This window comes from Pituophis catenifer, unplaced genomic scaffold (assembly GCF_029215685.1).
Source record: "Pituophis catenifer annectens isolate HBS135680 unplaced genomic scaffold, rPitCat1.0.hap2 SCAF_14, whole genome shotgun sequence".
In the NCBI taxonomy this organism is placed as follows: Eukaryota; Metazoa; Chordata; class Lepidosauria; order Squamata; family Colubridae; genus Pituophis; species Pituophis catenifer.
Window position 1 is genome coordinate 394,097 of NW_027256894.1, and position 21,518 is coordinate 415,614.

Below are 21,518 nucleotides of genomic sequence, written 5' to 3' on the forward strand. Positions count from 1 at the left end.
GAGACTCTCTATCATTCCAGACAAATGGCTGTCCAATCACTTCTTTAAAAACCTCCAGTAATGGAGCACCCATAACTTCTGTGGGCAAGCCATTGTACTAGTTAATTGTTCTCACTGTCAACGAAATTTCTCTTAGTTCTAGGTTGGACCTCTCCTTGATACATTTCCATCCATTGCTTCTTGTCCTGCTCTCAAGTGCATTGTAGACTAGGTTGATCCCCTCTTCTTCTGACAGCCCCTACTATCATGTCACTCGGGTTCATTATGCTTCATTAGACTAGGGATTCCCAGCTCCTGCAACCATTCTTCATATGTCTTAGTCTCCAATCCCTTAATCATCTTTGTTGCCCTTCTCTGCATCCTTCCTAGAGTCTCAACATCTTTTTTGTATCATGGTGACCAAACTGGATGCAGTATTTCAAGTGTGATCTTACCAAAGCAGTGTAAGGCAGCACTTAACACTTCAGATGACCTTGATACTATCTGTCTGTTGATGCAGCCATTGCCATTTTTGGCAGCTGCAGCACACTGCTGGCTCATACTTAAGTGGTGGTTCACCAGGACCCGTAGACCCTTCTCACAGGGACTAGTGTTGAGCCAGGTACCACCTATTCTATACCTGTGCATTTGGTTTTTCTTGCCTATGGGTAAAACCTTATCTTTTTTTCACTATTGCATTTCATTTTGTTAGATAGGGTCCAGTGTTCAAGTCTGTCAAGATCCATCTGGATCTTGAATCTATTTTGTGAATCTGTTGGCTTTTCCTCCAGCTTGGTGTTGTCTGCAAATTTGATGACTTTCTTTTTAATATCCGACATAGCCTGCATAGTCGACATAGACTTAATATGCAGTGTCATATTTGACATGACTCTACAAATTAAGTTAAAAATTAATCCTAGGTGCAGCGTTTTGCTGGGATGGGCAGCGTTTTGCAAATGGGCATCTCAAGTATACATTCTCATAAATTCTGATTTTTACTGATATTTTATTGAAAGTATGGTTAATCAAGAGCCTTGATAGTACAGTGGTTTAGTGCACCCTGTTATTAACACAGCTGCCTGCAATTTATGCTGGTTCGAATCTCTCCAAGGCTCAAGGTTGACTCAGCCTTCCATCCTTTCTAAGGTAGGTGAAATGAGGACCCAGTTTGTGGGGGCAATAAGCTGACTTTGCATAAAATATACAAAAGAATGAAGGCTATTGCTTAACGCATTGTAAGCCGCCCTGAGTCTCCGGAGAAGAGCGGCATATAAATCAAATTAAAAAAAAATTATATATATGGGTAACTAAATATGAAAATAATACTTGTAGGTATTATTAACTACTATCAGGCATACACACAAGCATGTGTCTGCGTGCACACACACCTACCCCAGAGTTATGCATTATTGCTGAGTCATTATTTAAACCTGCTGACGGAATCCATACAACTGCTATGTGAATGGGGCTTTACATGGTTACTTGGGCCTCTCGCAAGCTAAAATCATGCAAAATAAGAAACATATGGAAAGCAGTCAGGGCAGAAACCACTCCAGAGAGGAGGCACAAACATACTGCCATTCCTGCACAGCTATCTGGATTTTGTTGAATGGCTGAGAACTGGGCAATCACCTCTCTTATTTCAAGGGCAGAAACTTTTCTGTAACAAACACAGAAAGTAACTTGACTGTATAGCAAAACTGTTAAGATTGTATAAACCATCAGTTAGCAGTGTTACTCTTAAAAACAATAATTTAGGGCTGTTCCGTTTGTTCAAGATAATTTTTGTCCATGTCCTGAAGAGCAAATTTAATTAATTATAGAGATCCTTCTTCATTTCTGCTTTTATTTAAACTGATCTAAAGATTTAAACAACCAAATAAATCAAAACAGATAAGGATCATATTCTTCCTCTTTTAAATGGCACTTCATAGATTACTTACAGGAGTTATTCTGCTATTTGTTTTCCATTTTAAAAACCCCATAACTTTTCAGGGCGGAATTTTTTAAAATTGTCATATTATGATTTTAGGATAGTAAGTAAGTAACAATACTTATAACCAAACAATTCATTTAGTTATATCTATTTTCCTAGAGCTTAAATATACTTAAAAAAATAGTCTCCATTGAATTAAGACTTGTATTTTAATTCAAGACTTGTATTTTAATTCAATAGTAAATTAGTACAATTTAATTCAACAGTAAATTACTACAAAACTACGGTAAATGGTAAACTATGGTAGTTTTGTAGTAAATTATAAAATTTGTGATAAAATTTGTAGTAAATTACTACAAAACCGTAGTAATTTACTGAATCACTAAAACTGTTAAGCTTTTGGTTTATAGTGTTAGTAGTTTAGTAAATTAATGCTATGTATGTCTATGGAGATTCTCAGTCATCCAAGTCCTGGTTGTCCCAAAGGTGCTTTTTCAAGAGGCAAGTGGACTTTCTGGTTTTTCATTGAAGACGTTTCGCTTCTCATCCAAGAGGCCTCTTCAGTTCTGATCTGATCTGAACTGAAGAAGCTTCTTGGATGAGAAATGAAATGTCTTCAAAGAAAAACCAGGAAGTCCACTTGCCTCTTGAGAAAGCACCTTTGAGATAATTCTGTGTATATTTTTCATATCCTAATAAATTGTACCTAATTTGGGTAATTGATCTTAACCAAAATCAGATTGTAAAAACATCAATCTGTAAGCATCTTGAAATACTATATATTAATTATCAAAAATAAGCATGGATTTTTTAAAGAAAAAAAAATCTTGCCAGATTAACTATCTTGTTTTTTTTTGCTTAACTAACTTTCTTAATAAGACTGTGAAAAAAGGTATAGACTTAATCTGCTTTAGAGATCTGCTTTAGAACACCAATGTAGACAATCAAAAGAATTTAGAACTCTTGTGAACAACACACTTCCAGTACTTGAAGAGGAGTTGAAGAAAAGAAGTTCTCGGGACTGCAGGATGTGGAAAATGGATTTTATTGTTGGATTTTGACTGATTATTAAGATGACTCTTAATAATAAGTCAAAATCCAACAATAAAATCCATTATTAAACGATCATTCAGTGAATCGGTGCCTCCTCCCCTGCACGGGAGGTGCTTGAGCGGAGGTTGGCATCCGCGGGGGATTCGCCTTCCTGATTTTCATGGCACGGAATCATCAGGATCAGCAGTGGGAAGAGCCGATTTAATTTCCTGCTGCTTCAAGGAAAGGGAGGGAAGGGCCAGAGGTTAAGAAGCTGCAGACCCAAGTCCAGCTCAGCTCAGCTGTGGGAGCTTCCAGGGGAGCTTTGGATGAGTTGTTGCCTCTTGGACCAATTTAGAAGGCCGCTGGGGGGGGGGGGGCAAGCAGGAGGGGATGGTGACCTCTACAGAACCACCTTGAGCTCCTGCTACTTCACCATATTCTCAATACTTCCATTAGCCTTAGACTGTAGGGTCTCTTCTATAATAAAAACCAGGTCAGTCTGGCGGAGCATGATGGGTGTCCCTGCCCTCCGTCTGTTCTTCCAGTCTGAGGGCTCCTCTCTGGGATTTGGGTTTTTGCCCTGAGCAGCGGGTTGGACTGGATTGCCTGGAGGAGCCCCTTTGATCACCCTGAAGGAGACACCCAAAGGCAGCCCCTGGAAGCAAAGAACGCCCTGACGGCTCCTCAGAAGTGATTGCCCGGAGGAGGTTAGGGAGAAACCGAGCGCCTCTCCCGTCTCCCCTCTTTGGCCCGCTCGCTACTCCGGGAAGAAGAAAGGCGCAGCTGCACTGCAGCACTTTCTCCCAAGGCAGCCGCTGCACCGGGCGGAGCCAGCCCACCGCTCCGAGTTCCCGCGGCTTCCAGGCGCAGAGGCGGAAACTTTCCTTGCCAGCTGGAAGCTGCCGGGACTGTCCTGAAGCTCCGCGCCATCGCCTTCCCCGCCCGGGACCATTGCTCGGAGGCGGGGGGGGGGGGGAGGAACGGGGGGACTTGGGCTACTTTCAGCTTGGCGGTCCTCGGCCGGCCTTTCTGCCTCCCCTTTTGATAGCTCCGCCACGGGAAACGCCGCGGGATTCAAGGGTTGGGTTCGGAGCTGGGCTATCAAGTGGAGTCGCCCCATTGAGCCGTGGCCAGTTGGCGACCCTTCGCGCGAAGCCCGCCGAGACTCCCTCCGGAGTCCCCGCGAGCCGCTGAGGAGAGACGCGCCCGCCCCGCAGGCCGCCCTATTCCCCGGCCCGGAGGCCGCAGCGGCCGCGGGTCCCTGTCCAAGGTGCTGAAGGCGCTCGGCTCCCGCCCGCTCGACGGCTTACCGCGCTCCAAGCTGTGACGCAGCGCCTCCCGCTCCGGCTCCGTCCCGATCTCCCCGATCACAGCCAGCAGCGCGTGCCGCCCTCCGCCGCCGGGCGCCTCCATAGCCGCAGCCCAGCACTCGAGCTCAGCAGAGGCCGCGGGAGCCGGCTCTTAAAAGCGCTCGGCCGCGCGCAACTTGGCCCTTCCCCTCGCACGTGGACGCCCTCGGCCGCGCCTTGCCAGGCTTTGAGAGAGAGGCGGCTGCCCGGGCCTGCGGCACGTGGCCCTGCGAGCTCGGCAAGAGGCTGGCCCGCGCCGCAACTGCGACACTCACCCGCCGGCCACGCTCCGGAGAGGCCGACGAAGAGTTGTTTGCAACGGCCGCCGCTATCTCGGGCCGCTGGGTAAAGCACGGAAGCCCCGTCTCCGATTCCGAGGGGAGCATTGCCGGCGTCTCAGTCTAGTGGGCAGGCGCCGGGAGTCCTCTGGTGGTCTCCTTGGGTGGCTTGGTTGAAGAGCTAAAAACTGAGAGTAAGAGAGCCTGCAGGAAGGGTGGCACACCAGGATAATCTGTATTCTGTTTTAAGGAGAGTAAATGAAACCAGTGAAGAATAATAAAAGATTCCACAGCCGGAATTATTTGTATCCTCTGCAAATTTAAGCGGCTGCCTGTTTAGCCCAAAGCCAAGCCTACTTGTGAACAGCTTAAAAAGCAACCTTCCCAACACCAACCCTTGGGCAGTCCACTTTTGACAGCCACTTATGCCTTCTCCTCAAATCCACAAACAGCAGGTCCTCTTCTCCCATGCCGGCTGCATCAAAAGGGCCTCCTGAAACTCCAGACATGCATTAATGGCAGTGTTATCTCCATCCATGTACCTGTTCACATTCTCAAAAACAAACAAAACTGAAAGGACATGAATGTGACATAATTCTTTGAAGTATTGTATACATATTTGAATACAAAATTCATAAAACCATTAGCAAACCATAACATATGGTTTGGGGCCTGGTGGCTCAACAGACTGATAGCATTGTGATTAACACCAGCTGTCTGCAATTACTGTAAGTTCGAATCTCATCAGGCTCAAGGTTGACTCAGCCTTCCATTCTTTCTAAGGTAGGTAATTTGAGGACCCAGTTTGTGGGGGCAATAAGCTGACTTTGTATAAATATACAAAAGTATGAAGGCTATTGCTTAACACACTGTAAGCCGCCCTGAGTCTCCGGAGAAGGGCGGCATATAAATCAAATTAAATATATATGATAAATATTGCAGAATGTAAACTTAAGAATCACTAGGGTTGATTAAAAGCTCATGGAAGAGCTCAGGATGATTATTTTGGAAAGATCTCAAAAAGGCAATTTCCAGATTTCAGGGAGTTCCACAGAGTGGAGTATGGTTCTGGGTCTTGCGCCACGTCTCCTTTGGGGGCGGGCGGTGTCTCTCCACATCCCACCTCAGAAGAACTGTACAACCTAAGTCAGTTCTGTCCAACGAGGGCGAAGTCAAAAAGGAGTTGAGAGATCGAAGTCAGCTGTGCGAGTGGGACTGAAACGGCGGCAGCTCCCGCGTGGACCCCTGAATCGATCTATTCTCCCAAATGCAGGGTTATCCTGCCTCCCACTAGGGTACCTGGGACCAACGTTCAAATCCCCATCTTAGTCTCCCTGGGTTTGAAAAGGTGGTGACACGTGACTAGCCTCACGCCCTCTGGTCGCAACTCCGATTTCAGGGATGTTGCCTAGTCTGAGTAGTGAATTGGCCACCCTCAGAAGGGACGCCAGTGGTGACGGGCCCAGCGAGCGAAGCCCCCGCAGCTGAGAGGGGAAGCCCGGCCGAGGCTCCTTCCTCCGCCTGGACGGGCGGGCGGGCGGGCGAGCGAGAAGGGACTCGGCCAAAGAGGCGCTCCCGCCCACGGAGTGCCCCGCCCCTCCGCCGCTAAAGGGCCCGGGACGTGCAGGGGCGGCGCCAGCGGGGACCCTGCTGCGCCTGCGCCCCTGCATCCTTGGGAAGGGGCGCGCTTGCCGCCTAGCGCCCTGCGGCTGCGCAGACCTGCGTCGTCGCCCCGCCCACCGTCCTGCCGCCGCCGGCGTCGCCATGGACCCGTCGGGCTCGGCTTGCTCGATGGCCGACACGCCTCGACTGCTGGTGGAGGACTCGCAGCCAGAGCCGGAGCAGCGCGGAGAGGCGCTCAGCCCGGTCCTGGAGCCGCCGCCGCCGCGCTCGCTAGTGTGCCTGGAGGCCGGCGAAGGTGAGGCGGGGGGGGGGCGGCCTCGCAGCGTCGGCCTTCGGCACCCTGGCGCCCTCGCCCAGCCCGGATCGGGAGCGCGGCCAGGACCGGGGCGGGCCGCGGAGGGAGCCGCGGCGGCATCGACCGCGCGGGCTTCCCTGGGCCTCGGCCCGCCTCTTCGCCCCGCTCCGGCTCCGGAGGGGCGGCGGCGGCGGCGGAGCGGGCGGAGAGGCAGCCTTGGCGGCGGCGGCGGCCTCGGAAAAGCGCCCCTCTTGCCCTCCGCCGGCACAGTCGGGCGGTGGGCGAGCGGCGGAACCGCAGGCGGGACGGCACACGCTCTGCCGGGCCCCGATGGTCGGGGAGGGCGAAGGTTGGGCTCCCCCCCACCCCGCCGCTTCTCTGCCAGGGGAAGCCCCGGGAAAGGTGCCGAGCTCGGGGCTTTGGCCTGGCGCTGTTGGAACGCCGGGTTTGAAATCTGGGCAACGGCCCCTCTCAATTGGGGCAAATGGTTCTGCTTGGAAGCCCACATGCGACTAGTTGTGTTAATAGCATGGTTGATCTCAAAAGAATTGTGAGACTGCACAACTCTATTTGGGGATGCCTTGAGGCACACCTCGGGCTTTGGGTTGCTGGGCAGGGTCCCTGGCCAGCCCCTACCCCCCACCCCTTCATCTGGCCGGCTGCTGACTTGCTCTAGTCCAGGGTCGTGGCCAACTCGATGTCACTCACTCCCACCCAGTCACATGACCCCCCTAGGCACACCTACCCAGCCACAAAACCATTCTCTCCCTCTCCCTCGCTTCCCCTCTCTCACCCCTCTCTATCTATCACTCTGTCTCTCTATTCCCCTCTCTCTGTATATGTGTGTGTGTGTGTCTCCACCCTCCCTTCCTGGCCTGCCGCCCAAAGAGGCAGGAAGCGAAGGCTGCTTTACGTGCCAATGTGGCACGAAGGCAGATACAGGGAAGCTTTGCTCTTGCACTCTCCTCCTTCTCCCACTCTCCTGACGCCCTGTCCGGCTGTGGCTGTGGCTGAGCCAGGAGCATGCACATGCGTGGGGAGGCCCTTCTTAAGAGAGTTGCTGCCCATCCCGCGCGCACCTTTCCTGAGCTTCAGCGCTTGCTTGAGGAGGGTCTCCCCGTGTGTGCGCCCGGCTCAGACACAGCCAGGGCATCATGAGAGTGGGAGGAGGAGATCTGGCGATGGGCGGATCATTAGTACAGGAGAGAAGCCACGTCCTGCTAAGACCCTCCTAAGCAAGCGGGCGCCCACCCCGCACGCGCCTTTGCTGCGCTTTGGCACTCGCTTGAGAGTCTCAGCACACGTGCACACACTCCCGGCTGAGGGAGGGAGGAGAGTGCAGGAACAAAGCTGCCCTGTACATTTGCGCGTAAGGCAGCCTTAGCTTCCTGCCGCTTTGGGCTGGAGTCCAGAAAAGAAATAAAAGGGGCGAAGGGCAGGGCCAACCAGTGATGGGACAGGGAGTCGCGGCAGAGGGCCCAAAGAGCCGCATGTTGCTCTGGAGCCGTGAGTTGCCGACCCCTGCTCTAGCCTAACCTCAGCTTTTCTCATGTTCTAATAAAGTAATTGTGGCAATTTCACAACTTATAACCAAACATCAATTCCTGGTTCTTTCTTAGTTCCACCTGCAGACCAAGATAAAGCAGGCTGTCATACAGTAAGGAAATCCAGCAGTGATTCTTCTGAAGGGTAAATATCTGTCATATTTTTTTTCCAACTGGGCTGCTCACCCCAACTAAAACAAATGCAGAGATGGCATGAATGACAAACTGGACAGGAACGAAGGAATGGGGCATCCTTCTCTTTTGTGAAAGGCCTGCAGGAACAGCCCTTCCAAGCCACAGCAGGGTGGGGCCTCCCAGTTTCCATGTGGGGGGAATCTCATTCCAGAGGCAGGTGGTGCTTCTGGGAAGGGCCTCTTGCAGGGTTAGGGTTAGGGTACAATTGTGGCGTTGGAAGGAATCGTGCAGATGGACAGACTAAGGTGTTTTCCTAGGCAGAGACTTTCTTTGTCTTTCTACTCCTGCCATTAAGATGCTTTTCCTAATGTTCACCTGGAATTGCCTTCCTGTAACTCGGTATTATTGTTATTCTGTGTTCTGGGGTGAAAGATGTTGGCCTGTGTAGCATCCCTTCAGGCAATTGACATATGCCACCCTAATTCCCCTCTTCTTGGGACTATGTGATCCGATCTCTCTCAATCCTTTCTCAGAATTTGCAGCTTTTTAATTACCTGCAATTGAAAAGCCCAAATTCTCTGAGCCTTACCTGTACATCCAATGTGTATCCCATTTGTTTTGACTGCCTGAAAAGTTACTAGTTGGTACCTATGCTGGACCATGAGAAACATTTGCATTTGAATTCCCCAGTTCGAGCTCCGTGTCCAGCCATGTCCCTGGAATAATGCAGCCCCATAAAGAAACTCCAGAAAGCCCAGCATCTGCCTGCCTCCTCCTGGAGAGGACACCGCTGGTGAAGAATCCTCATCCTTGGCCATTGGAGGATGTTGAGCCTGTCTCTTCTACGCAGGAGGACATGTTTGGCCAGAACAGCTCAACAGGTGACGAGAGGCTGTGATCTCTTTCTTGCCCGACATTCCCACTCTGAAGTCAGGTTGGCCTGTTTTGCTTATCCCAGTATTTGAGGAGTGGGTGACAACTAAGAGAGGAGACCGTCTGAGGTCCAGAGCCACCTAGGGCCCCACAAATAATGCCTGTTTGTAGACAAACTTTTTAATGAATAGTAATTTTAAGCAGGATGGTGAGAAACGTAATACATACAGTGTACGTTTTGTGAGCTAAATGTAAGTGAAATAGGAACCACTTGGTCCCATGACTTGTGGAGAGTGACCTGAGCCTGCTGTTCACAGCCCTAGAGCTGAATGCCATGCCCCCATTATGCAAAGACAGAAAGGGGGGGGTCGTAGTGGGTTTCATTTCAGATAGAATGTTTAATGCCCGTTTGCACTTGTTGCATTACCAAAATCTCTGTTTTCAGTGTAATAAGCAGATAAATTTATAGTTGTAACCACAGGTTATTCCAAGGTGAATATTGGAGCATTACCCTCTTTTCTTGTGCAGACAGCTTTGAGTATGTTGTAACCTGGATCAGCAATGTTAAGAAAAGTATCGAACAGTGCTGTGGGTTTTTCAAAGAAGAGGGATTCTTGTCATTTCCCTGTGGCATCTGGAGAGCCACAGTTCTTGGGCACTAGATTTTCTCCTGACCTGCCAGGAGCAGCTGGCTGGCTTCCCAGGAAGCAGGTTCTCCAGGTGAAGATAATTCTTGAGTGCTGGAGAATGTGAAGCCTCTTCCAGCCAGCCACAGTGTTCCTGGCAGCCATGTGAAGGATCAGAGGTCTTTTGCAATTTGGGGTAGGTGCAGGAAAGCACCACTAGCAACTGGGACCTGGATTTTGAAGTGACTCTCATATGTGTTTTAATGCAATTGGAATACCTCCAGGCAGTGGATGCGCCCTATCTAGACTGGAAGAGGCAAGTTCCCCATTATCCACTCCGGCTGATCCTCTGCATGTCCTTCAGCTCTCTGGCCAAGGGCCTCTTTCCAAGTAAGTGAAAAGCTTGCCAGGGTCTTTTCCAACTGATGTGTGTTCCTTTATGTGTCTCCTGTTGAGATCCCTTTATGCGTGTCTTTTGGGGTGGTTCCTTTTTTTTAATCACTTACTTTGCTATGCTGCTCCTTCTTTCTCCTTTTGGTGTTCTGTGATTTTGTTTGGGTTCTTGCTCTTTGAAAATTTGAGGTGTGCAAAATATTTCAAGATTGGCTCTAAAACTTGAGATTACTTGCAGCCCATTTTGAAGTTGAAGTGTCAGATCTGGAGGTAAGAACATTTGTGCTTTGAGATGGTTTGGCTATCTGCTAAGGCTGCTAAGGCTTTGCTCTTCATCCAGCCTTTTTCTTGTCTTCTGTTGGCCGAAGTAGAGGGATGGGTCTTTCATCTGTTGACTGTTCTCTTTCTCCTTAGTTGTGCTTCAGGTCTTGCTAGAACAGCTTCTGATGTCTTACAACCAGTGCCTTTTATTCTTCCGAGAAGCCCAACTGAACAGGTGGCAAAAGGTATGCCATCCCTTTCTGCCAGATTAATTTGGCCAGGATTAGTTATGAGAATGTCCCGGTTCCCCCCTTGGTTCCTGGGGGAAGAGGCTCTGGGGACTGACTTGATCTTACATTTAGGAGTGGCAGTCAGTGGAGTAGTCAGGGTTTTCTTTACTTGCCATGAGGCTTTCTTGCTCTAACTGAAGGACTACAGCTTTCCTGTTTTCTATTCGTTTAGAAAAATTTTATGGCCGCCCAACTCACTCACAATGACTTCGGGAGACATACAAAAGTAAAACCTCAAAAATAGAAGCCAAGAAACCCTTGCCTCCCTGGTGACAACAACCAAACAAACCATTTAGTGAGTTCTGTATCACCCTCGGGTCCCCAGGCCCACTGGCAAAATCATGTCTTCAAAGGTGTCCTTTGAAAGAATATGAAGGAGGGAGCCACCACAGAGAAGGCTCTTCTTCTTGGTTCCACTAGATCAGGGGTGTCAAACTCAAGGCGCGGGGGCCAGATCTGGCCCGCTGAGTGCTTAGATCTGGCCCATGGGGCTGCCCTGGAAACAGCAGCCCTCCCGAGCTCTGTTTTCACTGGCAGAGGGTTGCAGGAAGCCGCTGCAGCCGAAAGAGCTCGGGACCCTTTTTGCTGGTAGAGTGCTCGGGCCACCATAGATGCCCCCGACACGAGTGATTTATTTATTGGTTCGATTTATATAGTGATGTCGAGGTAGCCACGCCCACCCTGGCCACACCCACCCTGGCCTCCTAAAGTCAAACATAATCCTAATGCGGCTCTCAATGAAATCAAGTTTGACACCTCTGTGCTAGATGGACCTCCTTAAGAAAGGGGACCTGTAACATACCCTGCCTCCCCAGATGGGTGGGTCAGATGGATTTAACTGGGAAAAGGCAGTCCTTCAAATGACCTGGTCCCAAGCCTTGTAGGACTTTGAAGGTGATAACCAGCACATTGCACATTGAATTGGGCCCAGAAGCAAGATCGGGAACCAGCACAGCTCCTGCAAGGGTGTGCAAAACTAGACCTGTACCGGGCCACCACATTTGAACCAATTGAACTAAGTGAAATTTCTGGGAACTTTTCAAGGACAGCCCCATGGGAAATGCATCACAGCAGTTAAGAGTAGTCAGTTTTCTAGAATAGAATAGATAGAATAGAATTCTTTATTGGCCAAGTGTGATTGGACACACAAGGAATTTGTCTTGGTGCATACGCGGTCAGTGTACAGAAAAGAAAAGATACGTTTGTCAAGAATCATAAGGTACAACGCTTAATGATAGTCATAGGGAACAAATAAGCAATCAAATCATATTAGGAAACAGTCAATATAAATCATAAAGATTCCAGCAACAAGGTTACAGTCATACAGTCATAAGTGGGAGGAGATGGGTGACAGGAACGATGAGAAGATTAATAGTAATGCGGACTTAGTGAATAGTTTGATAGTGTTGAGGGAACTATTTGTTTAGCAGAGTGATGGCGTTCAGGAAAAAAACTGTTCTTGTGTTTAGATGTTCTGGTGTGCAGTGCTCTATAGCGTTATTTTGAGGGTAGGAGTTCTAATCTCCACTTTTTTCATGATTTTAACTAGGAAAGCAGGAAACCACACCATTGGAGGCTGCAGGCACCTTTCAGGGCTCTGTTCCAGTTTCTCAAGATGCTTTTGTACTGCCGTCCCAGCCTGAGTTCTCTCACGTGAGTGATTTCTTGGGCTGCTGCTGCTGCTGGGATGAATGCAGGCAGCAGCCAGGCAAGTGGCCCAATGAGCCTGTCATATTCCTACAGGCCTTTTCTGTGGCAGGAAGAATTCTGAAGAATTGTCAGCCTGGGAATAACAATTGCACTTAGACTTATATAACGCTTTCCAGTGCTTTTCAGCCCTCTCTAAGTGGTTTACAGAGTCAGCATATTGCCCCCAACAATCTGGGTCCTCATGTTACTGATCTCAGAAATATGGAAGGCTGAGTCAGCCTTGAGCCAGTGAGAATTGAACTGCCGAATTGCTGGCAGCCAGCAGTCAGCAGAGGTAGCCTGCAGTACTGCATTCTAACCACAGTGCCTCCTCATCTCCTGGGGAGGGGATTTCTTTAGCCCTTTCCCTAAAAAGGAAAGGCTTTCGTGCTGAAGGCCCATTCCTGGCAGAGGAGAGCATGTTTATGGACTTTTTAAAATCATATTAAAAGTTTTAAAAATGAAGGTTAAAAATTAATACAACCTAATGTAAAATAAGGGGGAAAAAAAGGAAAGGCTGAACATGCAAGAAAGATAAAATAAAAGAAAGAAAAATAGAAAAGAAAGAAAAAAGTTTCTAGCATCTATCCCAAAGGTGCTTTTTCAAGAGGCAATTGGACTTTCTGGTTTTACTTTGAAGACATTTTGCTTCTCATCCAAGAAGCTTCTTCAGCTCTGAGCTGAATGATGATGAATGGATGAGAAGTGAAATGTCTTCAAAGAAAAGCAAAGTCCAGGTGCCTCTTGAAAAAGCACCTTTGGGACAACCATGACTTTGAGGACTGAGAATCTCCATAGACATTCTAGCATCTAGTGCAGCGGTTCTCAACCTGGGGGTTGCGACCCCTTTGGGGGTCGAACGGCCGTTTCACAGGGGTCGCCAAAGCCCTCTCTCGCCCCCCCACGCCTTCACTCACCCTCTGCCTCTGTTGGATCGCCGGCCGTTCGCTTACCCCGCCCACTCCCAATCTATTGCTGCTTCCTGAGTCCCAGCTGATGGCTAGAGGAAAAAAAACGGTTTAAATTCTTGCCGCGGGGCTTCAAAGGGCCACCCTATAGCCAGTGGTGCAGCCGAACTGTTTGTTAAATTGCTGGCTTGCCCTGCCCCTCCGCACCACTATTTATTGCCAATAAATAGTGGTGGGTGGGGGCGGGCGAGCCAACAATTTAACAAATGGTTCGGTGTTTTTTTGTAATTTTAATTTTATTGGCCCGCGGAACTTCAGCATAGGCTAATTAGCCCTTGCTTAGATCAGCTCCTGACCCTCAGCTGATTTGCTCTCAGCTGTTTTGCTCAGGGCTCTGCTGCTTGCTCGATCAGATTTTTCCCCCCCCCTAGCTATGCTGAAAAACAAAACTGAAAGTAAAGAGGCTGTTGGCTTTGCTGTTGCTGCAAGTTGGAAAATTAGGCAGGCAGATTTCTTTTCTGTTTCCTCACCAAAAAAGGTAGGTGCAAACAATGGGAAATTTAGGGAAAAAGAGGAGAGTTCAAGATTTTAAAACACAAAAGAAAAAAAGCTCTATTTAACTAGGGAATTGTAATAATTGAGATACTATTAATTGTATATTGTGTTGAAAGCAGAAATGGTTAAGTTGTGGTTTGGAGGAATATAGGGGGGAAATTATTTGGTTTATTATTATTGGTAAATATAATTAATTGATTTGTAAGAAATTGGATTGCATGGAAATAATTGGAATATTCATGTTCATATTGATTAATATACAAAAAAGGTAGTTATATAACTAATTGATTTATATTAAAATGTTGAATTTATATTAAACAACTGTAATATTACATAATTAACCAATGTGTGGATGGATATAAAAACAGATGACAATGGAAAGGGGCATAATATAGAATAGAAGGGAAAAATTGAATTTGATTAAGATTAGAGATGAGGATGAAGGGTAATATTGATTTTTTACAAAAATAGATGAATAAATATGGCAAAAAGGAAATATAGAAATTGTAAATTTAATTGAAATGACTAAACACTGTTTAAATTTGTGAACCGGCCAAATACTCTGTTCAAAGTGTTGGAAGAAATCTTCTAGGTTCTGCTCCAAGTGGGGAAAAAGACACTGGAAACATGGAGACTGCTTGGAAAGATGGTTTAATGGTGGACAGGATCACATGGCTTGAGTTCCTGAACAGAAAAGGGGCAGATACAGGGTTCTTGGGTTTTTATGCTCTCTCTGGCTCTGCATTTCTTGGGGCCACGAAAGAGTATCCTGATTGTTTGTCAGACTCCCAGGGGGTGGGGGTTTTAGCTAGCCTTCTGGCTGATGGTCACATGTGCTTCCCAGGTCACATGTGGTGAGTAGCAATTCCTACTATGGCTCTGCCTGAAGGAGGTAGATCTTTGTTATGTAGAATAGACTGGCCCAGGCCTTAATGGCCCATTGACAAAGGGTGGGGGCAGGAAGATGGGAGCTGCTTCAAAACATCCTTATCCCAGGGAAATATAATATTCTGCCTTTTTCATATTTCCTAAAATATTTCACTCTTCCAGGAAAGGGGTGGGTGCTAACTTCCTACAAAAGAAAATACATTGTATGTTTGTATGTGTGTTTCTAATTATTGTTATTTATTCATATTTATTCTCTTTTATTCCTTAAAGTTTAACAATTCATTCTTTATCTTATTATCTTTATATTTGTTTGGGGTTGGCTTTCTTCCCTTTCATCTTTTTTATTGTACAGCAATCTTTCTCCTCAAACCTACCACCTCTCTCTTTTCTTTCCTTCTTACTTTCTCTTCCTGCCCCTCTTCTTCTCCTCCCTACTTCCTCTTCCTTTCTCCTTCTCCTCCTCTCTTCCTCCCTCTCTTACCCTCACTCCTACTCTAATTTCCCTTCCCTTCCTTCATCCCTCTCTATTGCTGTATCCTTTTATGCATATGGCCTACTCAGAGGGCTGAAAAAGTTATTTTTGACTGGTCCTTGCACTTTTGACCAGTCCTCGAACTTACGACTGTCCTCACATTTTATGTTTTTTGCCCTATTTTATCACCATGGTGAAAAGAAACAGTTGTGAAATGAGTGACATAGTTGTTAAGAAAGCTGCACGGGCATAAATAAATGTGAGGATGGTCATAAGTGTGAGGACCAGTCAAAAGTGTGAGGACCTGTCAGAAATGACTTTTTTCAGCCCTCTGAGTAGTCCCTATACACATAGCCATGGCCACCCGGTCACATGACCAGCTAGCCATGCCCACAAAATAAGCCACGCCCACAGAACCGGTAGTAAAAAAATTTAGAACCCACCCCTGGTTGGGGGTCACCACAACATGAGGAACTGTATTAAAGGGTTGCGGCATTAGGAAGGTTGAGAACCACTGATCTAGTGTCTTCCAATCTTCTTTATAAATTTACCCCTCTCTAAAGTTACATCATGTCTCTTTTCTATCTCCATCCATCAAACATACCTAACATCAAAACAATAATCATACATTCATTTTGTTTCTGTCTGATTTAAAAGAAGTTTCCAGTCAACAATAAGCTTATACATTGCCTTTTATGTCATCAAAGAAGTCAATTTGGCCATTTCAGCAAGTTTTACCATTTTTATCACATATAAAAAAAATCTCCATGACTTTTTTCCAGCTGTGGCCATCAGTCCCAAAAGAAAGACATCTGGTCTCAGTTGTACATTAATCTTTCCTCTGAATCAGCACATGCATTGGAACCCCAAATTTTTACCTTGTCCACATTTCCAATGTAAATTTGAAGTGCCTGTATACATTCCAGACAATCTCTCTGGTTAAGCATGAATAATTTTGTGAACATTCTCTCTAACATTACAGGTAGTCCTTGATTTACACCAGTTCATTTAGTGACCGTTCAAAGTTACAACGGCACTGACAAAAGTGACTTATGACCATTTTTCACACTTATGACCATTGCAGCTTCCCCATGGTTCCTTGATTAAAAGTCAGGTGCTTGGCAACTGATTCATATTTATGGTGGTTGCAATATGTGATCCCCTTTTGCGACCTTCTGACCAGCAAAGTCAATGGGGAAACAGGATTCATTTAACAACTCTTGTTTACTAACTTAACAAATGCAATGATTCACTTAAGAACTCTGGCAAGAAAAGTCGTAAAATGGGGCAAATCCACTTAGCAAATGTTTCAGTTAGCAACATAAATTTTGGGCTCAGTTATGGTCATAACTCAAGGACTACCTGTATAACAATATAAATTTAAATCCTTTCAACCAATATTCCTATTCAATCAGTATACCTTGATCAAAATTTTTAATGCTCCTCATTTGTACACAGTTGTATTTTAAGCTCAGTATATTACATTGTTCAAAACCACTGTTTTGTCTAAACCAGGGGTGTCAGTGGCATCACGTCACGTGACATATTGCGACTTCCCCCCTTGCTAAAATGAGGGTGGGCGTGGCCAATGTGCGACGCATCTGGCCCGTGGGCCGCAAGTCTGATACCCTGGTCTAAACCTTTCTAATAACTGTAAATAAAACCATTTACTAAATCCCTCTTCCACCAGTGCTGGGCCAAATTTCTCTTGAATTTATTTTACAGCCCCTTTGTCAAAGTTCTAGTGTCCAGGATAAATGAGCCAGCTGGGTTTTCCAAATGTCTGTCAGCCATAGCTAGTCCGCCATAGAATTTCACTGGGAAGCCACAAGATGTTGTTTTATGGTCTTGCTCTGGCTATGTTGTTTGGTTCTACTTTGCTCCTTTAAATAAGTGGGGCTTGAACTATGGGGCACTGGGAAGAGCAATCATCCATGCATATAGGTCTTCATCAGCAGAACGCATCCCCCACCCCACCCCAAGTTATTAGATTTATTGGTGTGTAGTGGGAGGCACCTTGGGAGACTAAGCCTCCATCTGGGCTTGGTGTCAGCCATAAAGGTAGCTGACTCAAGGCTGACAGGGTTGCAGAGTGGTCGGAGGGATGGCACCCCTTTTCTTTTCCTTTGCAGGACACCTTTCTCCCAACTCCAAGCCTGGAGGAAGGCTGTAAAACGGCAGCCGAGAAAGGAGGAAGTTCTGAGGCCTCCGAAACTCCCGAGGCAGCAATGTCAGCCTCTTTTGCAGAGGTTCCTCTGCCAGGGCCCCCAGAGGACGACTGTGTTTTGGCCCTCTCTGCCAGTCAAGGCAACCAGGTGACCACAGCGGAGGAGGAGAAGACCATTGACGTTACTGCTTCTTGTGCTTTGGAGGAGAAGCTTTGCTTGCCTGATGGCTGCACTGAACAGGAAGCTGATGAGGAGACTTCTGTTGGTGAACCTTGCAGTGACCTTGGCCATCAAGGCAGCGTGCCAAGGAAGCCATCTTTGCTCCTGGAGGGTGAAGCTGTCTCAGAGACTCCCTGTGAAAAGCCAGAAGAAGTCACATTGCTGGATGAAGGACTTTCCCTTCGTTTGACAATTTCCCAAGCTGTAGAACAAGCAGAATGTTCTGCAGTTAGGGAAGCCTTTCCCCCAAACGATCCACATGTAACTGGCGAGCCGGCACTCGTGGAGTCAGGAAAGCTAGAGCAAGGTCCTCTGGACAACCCCAGCAAGGCTGTGCTGGAAGTGCAGAGCATGGGTCAGAGGATCAATCCTGGAATGATGCTGAAAGAGTCCAGTTCTGAGCCCCAACCGGCGCAAGGGGCTAGGCAGTTCCAGAGAAGAGCCGGTAGTTTTCCTGGAGAGATTCTGCACGCCCATGTCCCGCCAGGTAGGAGCTGACCCAAGGGCAGCAACGTCTGCAAGAGAAGAGCTGGCTGCTCCCACTGGGGGTGGGGGGAAGGGGGCTCCTTTGCAGGGACCAGGCAGTCTGCTGGGAGAGAGAGAGAGAGAGAGCCTGTTTCTGTCCAAAACTCTTTTGAGTTTTCTCCCTTTGGCAGGAATGGGTGTCTTTGGTTGCCTGTCTGCCCTTTCCTTTCCATTAAGCCCATGCAATTCTTTTGGCATAATAATTCTAATAAACAGTGTATTGTCTGGATCAATTTGTTTATACAGAGTATTAATAAAATACTAGTAATAATAATAACAACCATAATTAGAATACTAATATTTGCTTATTATAGTAAGATTCTTGCATCATTTACTTATATATATCAGTAATCTTTCATCCTCTAATTTCTACCTCTTTTATCTAACCATTGATAAAACATACCCCATGTTAAAAATATTCTATTTCTTCCTTATCTTTTATTATTAATGTCAATCTATGCATCTCCTCACAATCTAATAATTTTCTAATTATACTTTCATCTGTAGGTGTGTCCTCATTTGTCTAATGTTGTGCAAATACAATTCTCACTGCTGTTAATGCATTTATTGTTAAATATGTAGTTCCTTTATTGTAATTTTCTGGTAATATACCTAACAAAACTTTTTGGTTTTAAGTCTATATGTTGCTTTATCATTTTCTCTAACCATGTATGTATTTTCATCCAAAATTTTTTTGCTTTTGGAGAAGTCCACCACATATGGAAATAACCCGGTATCTGATTACATTTCCAACATTTTGCAGACATATTTTTAAACATCTTTGCTCGTCTTGCAGGTGGCAAATGCCACCTATAGAACATTTTATACAGGTTTCCTTATAGGTAGTTGCCATTGTCAATTTGTAATTTCTGTCCCAGAGTTTTTGCCATTTATTCAGTCAGTTCTATAGTACATCCAAAGTTTTTTGCCCAAGCTATCATCGGTTCTTTCACCTCTTCATCTTCCATTTTAATACTTAACAAATAACTATATATTTTCTTTATTAATTTTTCATCCATCCCTAAAAATATCTGATCAAGTGCTGTTGGCTCTTTATAGAATCCACGTGTCTTTGCATCTTTTACATATCTTGATTGTATTTGCAAGTATGGCCACCATGCTAAGTCTACTCCTTGATTTTGCAATTCCTGTGTCGTTTTAAGTTCCCCATCTTCATTTAAAATGTCTTTATATGTTACAATTCTTTCCAATAGTAACTGATACATTTGGATGTATCAGTGCTTCCATTGTAGAAAGCAGATTGATATTTTCCTATAGTTTTTTGTTTTAACTTTTTCTCATACTAGAAGTAGTGCATTTCTTACATAATGTCTTTGGAAATATTTATGCATTTTATTGTTATCATACCACAAAAAGGCGTGCCAGCTCAGTTGGAGATCATGTCCCTCCAATAATAATCTTCTATGACTCAGGTTTATCCATTCTTTCACCCAGGTAAGTACAGATGCCTGATAGTAAAGCTCCTAATCTGACCACCCCAAAAAACCATTATTTTTAGATTCTTGCAACATTTTCAAACTTATTCTTGCTCTTTTCCCTTGCCAAATGTATTTTAACATTAGTTTGTTCAATTCATCAAAAAACTTCTTGTCTAATTTTATAGGAATTGTTTTAAACAAAAAAAGTAGTTTTGGCAATATGTTCATTTTTATAGTAGCTATTCTTCCTACCGTCGATAGTCGCAGGTTCTTCCATTTCTCCAAATCTTGCTTGATTTGTTGCATTAATTTTATATAATTATCTTCTTTAACTGTTGCACATCTTGCTGTTAAATAAATTCCTAAGTATTTTACTTTCTTAGTCACCTGAAGGTTTATCTTCTTAGCCAGCTCATTTTTCTGTTTACGTGTAAAAAATTTAACTAACATTTTAGTTTTTTCTTTATTTATTTTCAATCCTGCTACTTCTCCATATTCTTCTATTTTTGTTATTAACTTGGGGCCAGTTTCTAGTGGTTCTTCTAAAATAAATTCCAGGTCATCTGCAAATGCTTGTAATTTATATTTTTCTTTTTTGATTTCCATCCCTTTTATATCTGAATCTTGTCTAACATTTCTGTATAGCACTTCCAATGTTAATATAAATAGTAATGGGGATAGTGGACATCTTGTACCCTTTCTTATATTGAAATTCTCTGCCAAATCCCCATTCATGATCACTTTTGCTGTTTGTTTGGAATATATTGTCTGAATCATATTTGTAAATTTTTCACCAAAATTAATGCACTTTAATTGTTGTAGCATAAATTGCCAATTATCAAATGCTTTTTGTGCCTCTAAAAAGATCAACACCATTTGTTTTTCTGAGTGCACTTCATAATACTCCAATGTATCTAAAAATGATTCATTATTTATAATTTGTCTTTTCGGTAAAAATCCATTTTGATCTGAATGTATAAATTATTCAAATATCTTTTAAGTCTTTCCGCTATTTTTGAAGCAAATATTTTGTAATTACATCTATTGGCCTATAATTCTTTATTTGTGTTAAATCCAAATCTTCTTTTGGGATTAGAGTGATATTTGCTTCCATCCAAGTCTTTTGTATCTTAGCTTCTGACAGTGCTTCATTGTAAACCTCTAACATTGGTAAACTTAATACATCTTGTAGGTATTTATAAAGTTCTGCTCAATTCTGGGGACATCCATATCATATCAATTCTGGACCATGATTGGTGTCTATTTGAGTAAAATTTATACTAATTTTTCTCTGCATTTATTTCTCTCTATATATCCTGTATACCTATTTCTTCTGCCCTTTTGAAAAAGGTCCCAGGAAGAGTCCTCCTTTATGTTTTTACCTATTTTACTACTTTTGTGGTCTGGTTTTGTATCTACAATTGCATTAAAATCTCCTATCATACATATAATCTCATAGTCCATTTCAATTATCTTCTTACGCAATTTTTATAAAATTCTTTGTTTGTTATTTGGTGCATCAGAAGTATCTTTTTTTTTTTGTTTATTACTAACTCCACCGTCAAAATTCTTCCTTCTTCATCTGTATAGATTTGCTTAGCATTTATTGTTTCCTTTATATAGAGAATCACCCCACTTTTTCTTTTGTTTTGTTATTCAAGATTTTAAAGTGCTGTTGTAACTTTGAACAATCACTAAACAAATGTTTGTAAATTGAGGACTATCTGTATTCTGTTAAATCTTCTTGTCTCTCCCTCTTTGATGTTACAGGGTTCCCTTCTGTGTTCAACCCATTTTTCAATTAGCAAATCCAGAAACCCTCATTTAATATTTTACCATTTTTAGCAAAAAGTTCATAAAAGGTTTCCCTGATCAGACAGGTCAGTTTTGCACTTTCTGAAACTTCTGTCATCTTCACCACTCATTCCCCCATAGTTCTTATGTGCTGTTTCCAGTGGGGCGGAGAGGGAAAGGGGCTGGACCAGGAGTGGGGAGAGCCGCCTTCTCCCTCATGCTCAGTCCTAAAATGGTGAGTGGA

General features: G+C 45.0%; 2 protein-coding genes across 5 annotated transcripts in view; one reads left to right on the forward strand and one right to left on the reverse strand.

The window, feature by feature from the left end:
• Positions 1-4,363, reverse strand: part of MAP1A (microtubule associated protein 1A) — a 70,506-nt gene extending 66,143 nt beyond the window's left edge. The window contains exon 1 of the mRNA XM_070953441.1: positions 4,261-4,363. Coding sequence (XP_070809542.1) covers positions 4,261-4,363 — 103 coding nt within the window. The remainder of the gene's footprint in view (positions 1-4,260) is intronic.
• Positions 4,364-6,340: 1,977 nt separating this feature from the next.
• The window catches only part of TP53BP1 (tumor protein p53 binding protein 1), a 49,421-nt gene continuing 34,243 nt past the window's right edge, over positions 6,341-21,518 (forward strand). For all 4 annotated transcript variants that reach the window (XM_070953763.1, XM_070953765.1, XM_070953764.1 and 1 more), the window contains exons 1-7: positions 6,341-6,495; positions 8,115-8,184; positions 8,865-9,055; positions 9,958-10,063; positions 10,481-10,572; positions 12,167-12,270; positions 17,262-18,003. In XM_070953763.1, the coding sequence (XP_070809864.1) occupies positions 6,342-6,495; positions 8,115-8,184; positions 8,865-9,055; positions 9,958-10,063; positions 10,481-10,572; positions 12,167-12,270; positions 17,262-18,003 (1,459 nt within the window). In that variant the 5' untranslated portion in view covers position 6,341. The remainder of the gene's footprint in view (positions 6,496-8,114; positions 8,185-8,864; positions 9,056-9,957; positions 10,064-10,480; positions 10,573-12,166; positions 12,271-17,261; positions 18,004-21,518) is intronic.